General features: G+C 41.2%; 1 protein-coding gene across 1 annotated transcript in view; it reads left to right on the top strand.

Moving 5' to 3' along the window:
- LOC148052391 (von Willebrand factor D and EGF domain-containing protein-like) overlaps positions 1-12,346 on the top strand; it is a 188,148-nt gene that overhangs the window by 81,601 nt on the left and 94,201 nt on the right. Inside the window, exon 11 of the mRNA XM_087731996.1 lies at positions 18-961. Coding sequence (XP_087588122.1) covers positions 18-961 — 944 coding nt within the window. The remainder of the gene's footprint in view (positions 1-17; positions 962-12,346) is intronic.

The raw sequence follows: 12,346 nt of genomic DNA, 5'->3' as shown, positions 1-12,346 counted from the left end.
TTCTATTTTTAAATCAGAATACCTCCAGGGAAGAGTTTATTTGACAAGACTCCAGCACCTTCTGAGGGGAAGCAAAGGAAAAATTACTGCAGGTGTCAGAAGGAGAACACTAAGTCTGTGCCCACAGTAAACATGCTGAATGCCTTTCAGACGCCTTTCCCTCAGTCCCCTGGTTGCCATTACGATCACGTGGATTACACCTCTGCAATCCCATATCTAGATGTTACATCAGAGTTTGTCACTCGCTCAGAAACAGAGTCTACTTTAAGAAAAGACGAGAAACCGTTGACCAAGTCTTTTGATCAAAGCTATCTGCCTAAATCAGTCCAAAAGAGAGGTAGCCCCGAGGACCAATTAAAACCCCTCGCACACAAGGTTTCCATGAAAAACAACAGTTCCATTAACTCTACCAAACAAACAGAAGACCCACGGAGAGCAAAAAGGCAAGACGACTATTATGAATACTCATCCTTTCACGCATTGCATGGCCCAAGCCAGAGAGACTCAGAGAGCTTTGCATATTTTTTCCCAGAGGATTACTTTGAAGGGATTCGGACGAAACTTCCACTGGCATGGCCCACTCCCAATGGCCTAACTGCCACCAAAGCTCGGGAGATCTGCCACCAAATTCTTGCAAATTCCACCATTGGCTTAGTGTGTAAAGGTCTCCTTGGAAAACAGATGGATGAGGCAATTGATATATGCCTTTTAGATCTGCAGCTCAAAGATGACGTGGCTTGGGTGAGGGCACTGGTAGCCCTTTTGGAAAACGAATGTGAAAGGAGAGTGCTAGGAAACAGAAACAGAGTGTTTCAGGTAGGAAACCAGCCATCTGCTACCCAGGAGGAAATCCTCACCGTCCTCCGGTGTCCTGCTTTCTGTAACGGCAAAGGACAATGTACTGAAGTGGGCTGCCAGTGCTTTGAAGACCACAGCTCCTATGATTGTAGCATTGCCAAAAGTAAGTAAAAAATTCTGTTTGTTCCTACCCTACCCGTCTTTCCATGGTATTAGAGTTATTAGGTAGAACATCTGCACAGAGTTGTTTGCTCTTCAAACAGCGCTACCAGTAAGATATTTGATGAATTAGTAATCAGTTTTTGACCTTGAAGAGCCGATCAAAATATCTGGTTGGCTGGTCCTTCACTTTTTCGCCTCAGTAACTTTTTAAAAATGGATTTTACAAGCCCCTTAGCAAATTGGTTTTGCAGAAGTGATTTTCTTTACATCTGATCTATCACCAGCATGCTGACAAGCAAGCTTCTGACAAAAAAAGAGGGTCCTGTTCACCTTGTGGTCAATATTCATATTAACACTGTATAGATACTTCTGGGGTTTTTTTCCTGATCAACAGAGAATAAAATTTGAAAATTATTTTCAAACACTGTACTAGTAACAAAAAAAAAAAAATTAGAAGTGACAAAATGAACAGGTAACATTGTCAAAGACATAGAATAGCTACAGGACACATTTGAACCTGCAGACCTGATTCTGCAAATATTTATGAAATGCATTTACACAGGAGACTGTCCCACTAGGTTTGTTTCTTCTCTACAGTTCAGACTCTCAATGGAAAAATCCAAGTCCAATGTGAGTACTGACAGTGCTTGAAACTAAGCATACGCATAGATGTTAACATTAATGTCAAAATGTAAGCCCTGCCTCAGCAAACCACATAAGCTTATGCTTGAAGTTACAAAAAGGTACTTAAGGCTCAGCCGAACAGTTGAGTTCCTGCAGCTTAAGAAGTAACAGTATTTCAGCTAAGCTGAAATGACAAGGTATGCTCTCATAACCCATCCCAAATGTGGGGGAAAGCCTTTTTCTGCGATGCTTAGGACATTATTCTGTATTTAGGACAGATAAAGCTCATATCTAGGGGCAGTTGCTATGGCTTAGCTGAGACATCCAAATCTCCATCCAGCCCCGGAAGCTCAGCAGCACATCTGATACCCCAACGCATCTACTAGCCAGGATGGGATTACCCATGTGCTTCACAATAAACATGGCTTCAGTGTGCTGACTTATAAAGTGGTAAAATACATCCTGACATCTATTTTTTGTTAATGGCAAGCTGCAATTTGCAGGATCATTTCCTGAATTTGGAGGAATTCATTCTCTTTCACACAGAGAACAACTGATACTGGTGACTGAAAAGCAAGTTGAGCAATTCTGCAGTAATACACAATTCAGCATTTAACTTCATTTCTCTGTGATACGGTCAGGTTAGGGGGGTTGCTTAGACCAGATTTTTAAATTTTATTTTACTTTGCTATAGTTGAAATCCCTCAGATTAGAAGAAAAAAACTTCAATATGACCTTTCAAGTAAAAGCTAATGGCACATTGTCTTCTTGCTGCGACATCAAATATAAACAAGGACAGAGTACAGAGCACGGCCTGAGATTGCACAGGGAGGTGAGAAGTGGCAAACAAACACACATCACCTGTGGCAAACACACCGTAAGCCGTTACTATGCCACGGTCTGGCTGCTTTGTCCGTCTCTCACTGCCTTTGCTTCACTTTTCTCCAGTTGAGGAAAATGTAGCTGGTCTTTGCTTCAGATCACTTCTCTTTTGGGAGTGTGGTTTATTAGAGTTCAAAGTACATCAAATTATTCCCTCCAGTTTTCCAAAGAGTCACTAGCATCCCTACTCCAGCGCCACTCACCTGGAAACCTGCTCCACTGCCCCAGGGCTCCCGGCGGCCTCCACTGAGTGAGAAATGTTCCACAGAGGCTGAGTTTTTAGCACGAGCATCCTTGTGCTTCCCCTGGTCCCTGCAGGACACAAGCTTGGTGTTGGGACCCACGAAAGAGCCTCACTGTTGCAATTAGGAAAGTATAAATTTCCCTTACTGTTTATACTGCTCCATTTGCTGGGGTGAGTTTGTTAATGCCATGACAAAATTAACATTGACAGCTTCAGCAGTTTTCCTAACACAAGGCAGCAGGCCCTTTTCCAAAATTCCCATGCAGTTTTCCCAACATTTCAAGGGTAATATTTAATTTAAAAAGTGAATAGCCCTTGTTCCCTCTGTCACACTGTATGCAACCCGCCTTACCTTAGCTGCAGCTAAGGACTTGCATTTTTTTTAACTAATACCTCTAAAATATTTTCTGTGGGTGTAACCGTTAAGTACAAATATTATTTTTTTATTTAAGAAAACCCAAAGAACACATTAATAATTACTACTCGAGGAGAAAAATGCTTTCTAGCTAAGTCAAGTGAGCTCAGAAGAGAAAGCATTAAATAAAAATGTAGCAGAAATTGCCATTTTGGCCACCAGTATTTATTTTTCTCTTGAGGAAAAGGTAGTGGCATAACTCTGTGATGTGCAGTGCATATCTTCCCAAGGGTGCACCTGATCTGGGGAACATTTAGCATTCATTTTTCTTTTTTCCACCATACTAGAGATTGTACGTTCCCCTCTCATCAACAGCTGTCCATCTCTAGAGGTGTAAGACAACAGTCACTCATGGTATATTCCACACCATGAACATACACTGCGAACTTACACATTTGTACAGAAGGAAAAAAAAAATGCCACAACAGACCGTTATTAAGGCTAGTGTAATTAATTTCATCACTAAAATCTTCTCTGCAAAATACAGATTTATTTTTTTCTATTTCTATCTATCTACCAGCTTGTACAGGGTAAAACCCTGAAGACGCAGCACGGTTCACAGGGATAGACCCCTCAGCCCATGGAAACCTCTGAGTTGTTTTATGCATGACAATTAGAATCTTACAGATGAGCTGCTGTTTCCCAAGTATCCTTGTAGACAATAAAACTACTTAGCAATTCATTGTGTGTTCCACGTCCTAGAGAAAATATTTATTTAAAATATTTTACAATCCATTTTTCATTAAAATTGAAAAAAAAAGCAGCTGCTCAAGCAAATATAACTTAAAAAAAAATTACCCACAGACTAATGAAAAAAAAATCCATTAACATTTATGAAATTTTGTTTGTTAAAGGAGGGATCCTCCTTCATATAAAAACCTGGGGTTTGTTTGGCTGGATTTGGTTTGGATTGTTGTTTTTTTCCCCTAAAATGAAGACACTAGAAATAAAGAGTATCCATTTCCTGACCAACATTACCTAACATCACAGTACTGACAAATGGGAACAGTAGTGACCAGGAGAGTTGCAAACACCTTCTATAACATGAGTTCCACAAATGCAAAACACTTGAGAAAATATACCTTTGAATCCGTTGCTGTCACTTGACTCTTCCCAAAGCATGTTGCCAGAAGAGTCCTCAGCTTCTCCACATGATGGGTGAGCAGGAGGCAGTACGAATTTCCCCTCGTGCCAGTGGTAACAGTTTGAAGATTGTCATCGTATCGGTCCCTTTAAAGAGAAGGGCTTCCTTGAGTTTGGGGAACATAACATTGCAAATTAACTTCTCAGCATGTTCAGTGAATACTCACCAGGTTTTCTAATTTCTGAGTATTTGACCTTATGCCGGTGCAGCAATCTTTGCAAGCTACTTCTGCGTACGTAGTATGTACCTGCGACCTCAATGTCAGAAAACATCTCTTCACCTAAATACTGACTGAGGCCCATAATCATTAAAAACAACGGACTCCAAATTCATCCACAGCTTCTCATTTACTTCAGAAGGTTTATGCTTGTCTTATGGCAGCCCAAAGTCAGAGCTTTGGACCCTGGAAACTGAGCTGACTGTAGTGCTTTCGGAAAGCAGTGGTCTGCAGGGCAATCAAAAACACAAAGGTCTGAATCCAGCCCCCTGGAGTAACCTTCTCCAGCTTTAGGATCCCTTGGAGACGCATTTGAAATGGTATTATGTCCTTACAGGAGGGTCAGTAATTTAATCTGGATAATTTGGTTTTAATTCCTGATACCAGCGATTGAAGCATACTTGATAAAGAAGAAATTAAGAACTGGACGCATCTTCTGGTGCTCATTCCTCCTCCTCTCCCAGATGTCCTGGTGCCAACTAACGCTAGACTGGTGAAACACCAGTGTGTGCTGGGAGGGCGATAGCTCAGACAGCCACACCAGAGCCCAGCAGCGAGCGGGACCTGGCTGCTGGGGTAGCCCGTCTCTTGCACTCCTGGTACAGAGATAATGGGAAGGAGAAGCCTCTCAAGTTCAAGCTGACTTCGAGCAAAACTGGGAAAAAAAATATTCCAGAGAAGTTAAAACAAAACCAGGGTAACAACCAGCACACTTAACTTGCAGAACATTCCCCTTTGTCTTTGGCATAACTGTAGAGAAGCTAAGAAGACTTCACACAAGAAGTTGGGTTTGGCTTTAACTATGGAGAGGGAAAAGTACCACCACAGCCTAGAGTGAATCAATGTGATGAACTACAATGACCTCCATGTGTTACAGACTATTTGTGAATTCATTTATGAGTGAATACTCTTTCTCTGTATACAAAAAGACAGAAAACGTGTATTTATAAAAGTGCCTGATCTTGGAAATGCAATGTAAAGCAGATCTATATAACCAGCCAGAGGTCAGATCCCCTACAAGGAGAAATAAAATCTTAGGTCTGGCATGCCAATCACTCCCATATTATAATACTTAGAAAAGGTCAGCTAGTTAATTTGGTACAGACAAGCAAGATAAGCATGAGTGTGAGCTTCACCTTTAGCTGTTCTTGATTTTTGAGTTTTATTCACAACATTTTTTAAAGATATCTGCCTGTTTTTACATTTCATAGGCAGAAATATTCTACATGGACAGCATGCGATGTAACACCTATCTGCAGGGAAAAGTACTACAGTACCACACAATAATAACGTGCTGCTTAAACAGCAGCTCAAAAGACTGGAAGTCCTCAGAACTGAAGTCCTGTTGACATCAGTAAAGCCAGGATTTCACACCAGAAAAGGCTATTGAGATGAAGAATTAAGATCAATCTCCCAAATAAAGCTGCGTGTTCCAACGGGAACAGCTTGAGCCCCCTAACTGGCAGCTCGGGCACCCTGACCTGGCTGGCAGCGTGCAGGCAATCAGCGCTGGGCAAGCACAGGTGGGATAAGCCTTTTGGCTTTTGTACTAATAAGCAGAGGTTCTGTAGGAAGGGAAGAAAAGGAGGAGAAATTAAGGACTGAATTAGGCTTCTGCAGGACATATAAAACCACTGCCTCTTTCACGTTCTTTTTAAAAGACAGGACCAAAGAAATAGAAGAATGTATGCTGATTTTGGAAATGCTAACTCTGAAATGCCATTGTTAGGAAAAAGTTATCTTCCAGGAGAAGTGACATGAGTAAAGAAGGAGAAGGCAACTCCTTTTGCTGGCCATATATTTTCCCATTAGCTCCAAAACAAATCTCCACCTAATTTTCTCAGGCTGGAATTATAGGCATGAATTAAAACTCCCCCAAGATCAAGGAGGCCATCAACATAATTCAAATAGCTTTTCCAAGGTCACCCTGCCAATACATAATAATGTATTCTTCCACTTGTTTTGACCAGCACACACACACAAAAAGATGGCCGTGCAGTATTTTTAGGGATTGAATACAACCCACAACATATTTGGAATAATTTTAAATGAAAATATGTAGAAAGAGAGAAGATGTGAAGTGGGGCTTGCAGACAGGCTTACTCCTCTGCTCTGCCTGACTCCAACAGGAGCAGTCCAGGTGGCCAGAGCTATAATTATCCTCACATGAAAACTGCAATTTGGAGTTGAAAGGCACCTCTGAAATTTGGCAATGCTCCAGAAGCTTAGACTTTCTTAATGTTGCTTAACATTTCATAACCCCCCCCAACACCTGTATAAGGTGCTTAAAATGTCATTACCACCTGTAATTAAATGCAGAATCCAATTACTGCAGATAGCAAATCAGGTTGGTGCTTACCGCTTGTATATATTGACCATGTTGCTTATAAAAAAAAAAATCAGGACTAGCAAAGCACACATAGAGGGATGTAATACGCAGATTGTATGAAGCTCTAAAGAGCAATTACAAGATAAAAGGTAATGAGGAATAATAAGGACAAATTAGTTTCAGTGAAGTAATGACACTTGAAGTTTAAATTTCTATGTGGAAAGTTCTGGGGAAAAAAAAAATAGCCTGCAAAGAAATTAAAGAGAACAAAAATGATGGTGAGAAGGTGAGAAGTTAATGCTTACCTAACACACTTATGGATATTCTATTTTCACATCAATACATTTCAGTAGTGTTATTAAGAAGTTCTGTGAACCCAAGCGCATTTTCAGAGCTGTGAACCACAACCACGCAGGTCCCCCAAACACATCTGCAACAGCAGTTACATGAATTACACTCTGTTATCTCTAGAATGATCATATAGACCTTTCTGAATTTATCATACTGCTTTGGGCTGAGTCTTGTTCATGTGCTCTAATTAAATAATATTAATTAAAGCACCAACTATTTAAAAAAAATAAATTATACTGAGCAGAAGTATTGGGTCAGCTATTACAGTTCCTCAGGTGGGGTCTTCTGAACAAAGATATCTCTCCCCTTTGGAAGAATAAGCTCAGAGTTTTAATCAGGCCAGTCATGCAAGTTGAGGACAAAATATGTTTTATAGAAATCTCACCATTTATATAATTGTGCTTTATTTTTAAGCTTAATTCCAATTTTCAAGGACAAAACATGAGGGAGACATTTAAAGAAAAGATTTAAATTGTTTCAAGACCCTCAGGTGAAAGGGGACAGAGTATTTCAGTTCTCTACGTCAAACATCCGCTTTGGAGATTTTGTATGGGAACATATTGACTTTCTAATAAATATGTTTCTCCCATTTCTATCAGTTCAGTGGTCTTTAAATTCCAGATCATGGTGCCATAATTATTTAAGGGCTGCTAGTCTGTCAAGTAAATGGATACTTTTTGGCACATGCAGTATGTGTTTTGCCGACGCGATGCATCACAACAGTGCAGCTGGAGCCGTTAGGGTGTCTTGGGTCCATAGAAGCTCTCCATGCATAAATTAGACTATACAAGTAAAAAAATGCATACTAGACTTTTCAAAGAAAACCAATTAATTTCTTAAATCGCCAGGATATCTACAAAGAAACATGCTACTTACTGTGTGTAAAGGTGGTAGCCTCTGTCTCTGAAGCCAGCCTGCGGTGCCTGTGTGACCAGACCTTCGAGGGAGAATTACATTTTATATCACCATAAGGGCCTCAGAAATAGAGTTACCTGGAATTGTGATCTTCTCCACAGGAATTGACCAGGTTTTAAAATTTGCTTAGATTAGTAAACAAAGAAAAAACACAACCAAGCTTTGGGCGAATATGGCAAAACACTTTATATGGTAGTGAGAATGCAATAGACTTTAACAAGTAATTGTATCAGTTTTTCAAAATTGGATTTCAAAAGAGGAGTCAAACATGCTTGTGAGAACAGCAAACACCATAGTTACTACTATTAAACTTTTCTTGCCAAAACAGAGTGCTATTACTATAAAAAAAAAAAGAAATTATTAAATGGCATTATCCTTTAAAAAGCTTTTTTTCTTTTCAAATAATAAGTCATTGGGCTTAATTCTCCTCTTCATTATAATAATTCAACTGACTTTGGTGGACGTAGTATTAGCTTTGATGAAGTTTACATTATCAAGAAAAAATTAGGTCTCTTTACAAATGCTTTTTTCTTTTTCCTTTTTTCTCGTATTAATTATTGCCTTTTCTATTCTACAATGTTGAGTTTTCTTATCTAGCCAACTGAGGGAGGTTTGAAAATTTCCTATGCCTATGCCCCACGCGTTCCCTCAAATATATACTTGTTCACTTGACAACTGATGGACAGTGAGGCTGTGTTATTATATTATAGTTTAGAAGCTAACTCAACTGTTTCTATCAAATATATTTTTCTTCAGTAATGATTTCTGTAAAGCAGGGAACACTTCATGCAGATCTCTCTATACTGTTGCGACATAAAACACACTTTAATATGCTGCTTCCATTCCACTAGGATTGTGTTCTTTACATGGAGCTTAAAGATATTAACAATATATTCTTATTTCCTTCAAGCTGACATCCAGCTTACTGGTTAATATTGGAAAACAGATAAAGAATAAATATGAAAATACATATTAAGCAATTCAAGATATTATTGGCTTCAGTTATTCAGCTTTTTCTTAGTTAAACCAATTTATGATTTAATACTGAATGCAAACTTAAAAAAAAATTAACATGTTTATTTGCAAAATACACTACTTTTTTCTCCCAGACATCTACAGAGGAATGGTCCTCAACTGAGAAGCTATGAATCCTAATAATATTGGCATCTTATATCAATAAAATTATTCTACAGTATTTACACATCTGGACCATGAAAATTTACACCAATATATTCTTTTCAGTCTAAAACCAAAGGTAGCATTAGTGGTCATAATTACAAAAGGCATAATGGGTAGGCATAATGGGTAGGCATAACGAGCAAATATCAAGGCTTTGAGATTACTCAGCCAAACATAATTTTTTGAACATAGGACTTATCTGCTTTTAAAAATATCACTCTCATGCTTTTAGAATGAATTAACACCTCCAACCACAAAAATGGTAGTAAGAAATACAAAATTTACAAAATAAACATAGTTAAGAATCAAAAGCAAAAATAATTGTGAACCTAACCTACTATTGATGCATCCTGATTGACACCTGTGCACTCTGTTTTATATTGATGGAGACAGATTTTTCCCAGTCACATAAAACATATTTGTGGGTAATTCTCAGGAACTAACAAGCTTCATGCTAGTTTTGAAGCTTTTCTTCTTTTCACAGCAATTTTAGTTTACTCTTTGATGATGCAGATGCAATAAACACGCATCTGAAAAGGCAAACCTAGAATCATAGAATCATAGAATGCCTTGGGTTGGAAGGGACCTTTACAGGCCATCTAGTCCAACCCCCCTGCAATGGGCAGGGACATCTTCAACTCGATCAGGTTGCTCAGAGCCCCGTCCAGCCTGGCCTTCAATGTTTCCAGGGATGGGGCATCTACCACCTCTCTGGGCAACCTGTGCCAGTGTTTCACCACCCTCATTGTAAAAAATTTCTGCCTTACATCTAGTCTGAATCTACCCTCTTTTAGTTTAAAACCATCACCCCTTGTCCTATCACAACAGGCCCTGATAAAATGTCTGTCCCCATCTTTCTTTTAAGCCCCCTTTAAGTACTGAAAGGCTGCAATAAGGTCTCACTGGAGCCTTCTCTTCTCCAGGCTGAACAACCCCAGCTCTTTCAGCCTTTCCTCATAGCAGAGGTGCTCCAGCCCTCGGATCATTTTTGTGGCCTCCTCTGGACCCGCTCCAACAGGTCCATGTCCTTCCTGTGCTGAGGACCCCAGAGCTGGAGGCAGTGCTCCAAGTGGGGTCTCACCAGAGCAGAGCAGAGCAGAGGGGCAGAATCACCTCCCTCACCCTGCTGGCCACCCTTCTTTTGATGCAGCCCAGGGTACGGGTGGCCTTCTGGGCTGCGAGTGCACATTGTCGGCTCATGTCCAGCTTTTCATCCACCAGTACCCCAAAGTCCTTCTCCCCAGGGCTGCTCTCAATCCCTTTGTTCCCCAGCCTGTATTGATACCAGGAGTTGCCCGAACCCAGGTGCAGGACCCTGCACTTGGCCTTGTTGAACCTCATGAAGTTCACACGGGACCACTTCTCGAGCTTGTCCAGGTCCCTCTGGATGGCATCCCGTCCCTCAGGCGTGTCAACTGCACCACTCAGCTAGGTGTTGTCTGCAGCCTTGCTGAGGGTGCACTCAATCCCACTATGTCATTGATGAAGTTATTAAGCAGTACTGGTCCCAATACAGACCCCTGAGGGACACCACTTGTCACCGATCTCCATCTGGACAGCGAGCCATTGACCACTGCTCTCTGGATGCAACCATCCAACCAATTCCTCATCCACTGAACAGTCCAGCCACCAAAGCCATATCTCTCCAATTTAGAGAGAGAGAGATTGTGGGGGACCGTGTCAAAGGCCTTACAGAAGTCCAGATAGACAACATCCGTACATCTTGTCCACTGATGTAGTCACTCCATCATAGAATCACAGAATCATAGAATCATTTAGGTTGGAAAAGACCTTTAAGATCATCAAGTCCAACTGTTAACCTAGCACTGCCAAGTCCACCACTAAGCCATGTCCCTAAGCACCACATCTACATCTCTTTTGAATACCTCCAGGGATGGGGACTCAACCACTTCCTTGGGCAGCCTGTTCCAATGCTTGGCAACCCTTGCGGTGAAGGAATTTTTCCTAATATCCAACCTAAACCTCCCCTGGTGCAACTTGAGGCCATTTCCTCTCGTCCTGTCGCTTGTTACTTGGGAGAAGAGACTGACTCCCAGCTCGCTACAGCCTCCCTTCAAGTAGTTGTAGAGAGTGATAAGGTCTCCCCTCAGCCTCCTCTTCTCCAGGCTAAACAACCCTAGTTCCCTCAGCCACTCCTCCTAAGACTTAGAAGGCCATTAGGTTGGTCAGGCAGGACTTGCCCTTGGTGAAGCTGTGCTGGCTGTCTCAAATCACCTCCCTGTCCTCCATGTGCCTTAGCATAGCTGCTAGGAGGATCTGTTCCATGATCTTCCCAGGCACAGAGGTGAGGCTGACAGGTCGGTAGTTCCCAGGGTCCTCCTTTCGTCCCTTTTTAAAAATGGGTGCAATGTTTCCCTTTTTCCAGTCCCCAGGGACTCCACCTGACTGCCATGACTTTTCAAATATCATGGAGAGTGGCTTGGCAACTACATCAGCCAGTTCCCTCAGGGCTCTGGGGTGCATCTCATCGGGACCCATAGACTTATGTATGTTCAGGTGCCTCAGGTGGTCACGAACCTGATCTTCTTTACCATGGGAGGGACTTCGCTCCCCCAGCCCCCGTCTTGCGGTCCATCCACTTGAGAGGTGCAGGAAGAGAGGTTGGCAGTGAAGACTGAGGCAAAGAAGTTGTTGAGTACCGCAGCCTTCTCCTTGTCTGTTGTTACCAGTTTGCCAGTCAATACATCAATACCAGCACTAATCTACTGTTTTAACTCCCAGTTCTTTCCATTTGAAGCACAGACCTGGCTGAGCGGGAAGAGGGCTATTAGCTTGATAGTTACAAAGTCAATAGAAACCGAATTTTAAAAGGATATCAAATCCTCATGATAAGGGACATGGAAGGTTGCATGCTCAGTGATCCATACTATTCCCTGCAAATCAGATCAGGCAGATTAGTCTTTTCTGGTGATTAGTTTATTTGCTTTAATGCAAAGCAGTGAAAGCAGTTCAGTGAAACATGTAGCTAAACAAAACCATTTCCTGAAGTATATAGAATTAAATGCTAGAAAAGTTTACAAAATTATAGGTCTGATTTAAACTGACCAAAGCCAGACACTCCAGAT

The sequence above is a fragment of the Nipponia nippon genome, unplaced genomic scaffold (genome assembly GCF_047370975.1).
Source record: "Nipponia nippon isolate SJK-2023a ecotype South Korea unplaced genomic scaffold, ASM4737097v1 scaffold_5, whole genome shotgun sequence".
Taxonomy (NCBI): Eukaryota; Metazoa; Chordata; class Aves; order Pelecaniformes; family Threskiornithidae; genus Nipponia; species Nipponia nippon.
The sequence above is the reverse complement of the archived record's forward strand: the minus strand, read 5'-3'. Positions and strand labels throughout refer to the sequence as shown.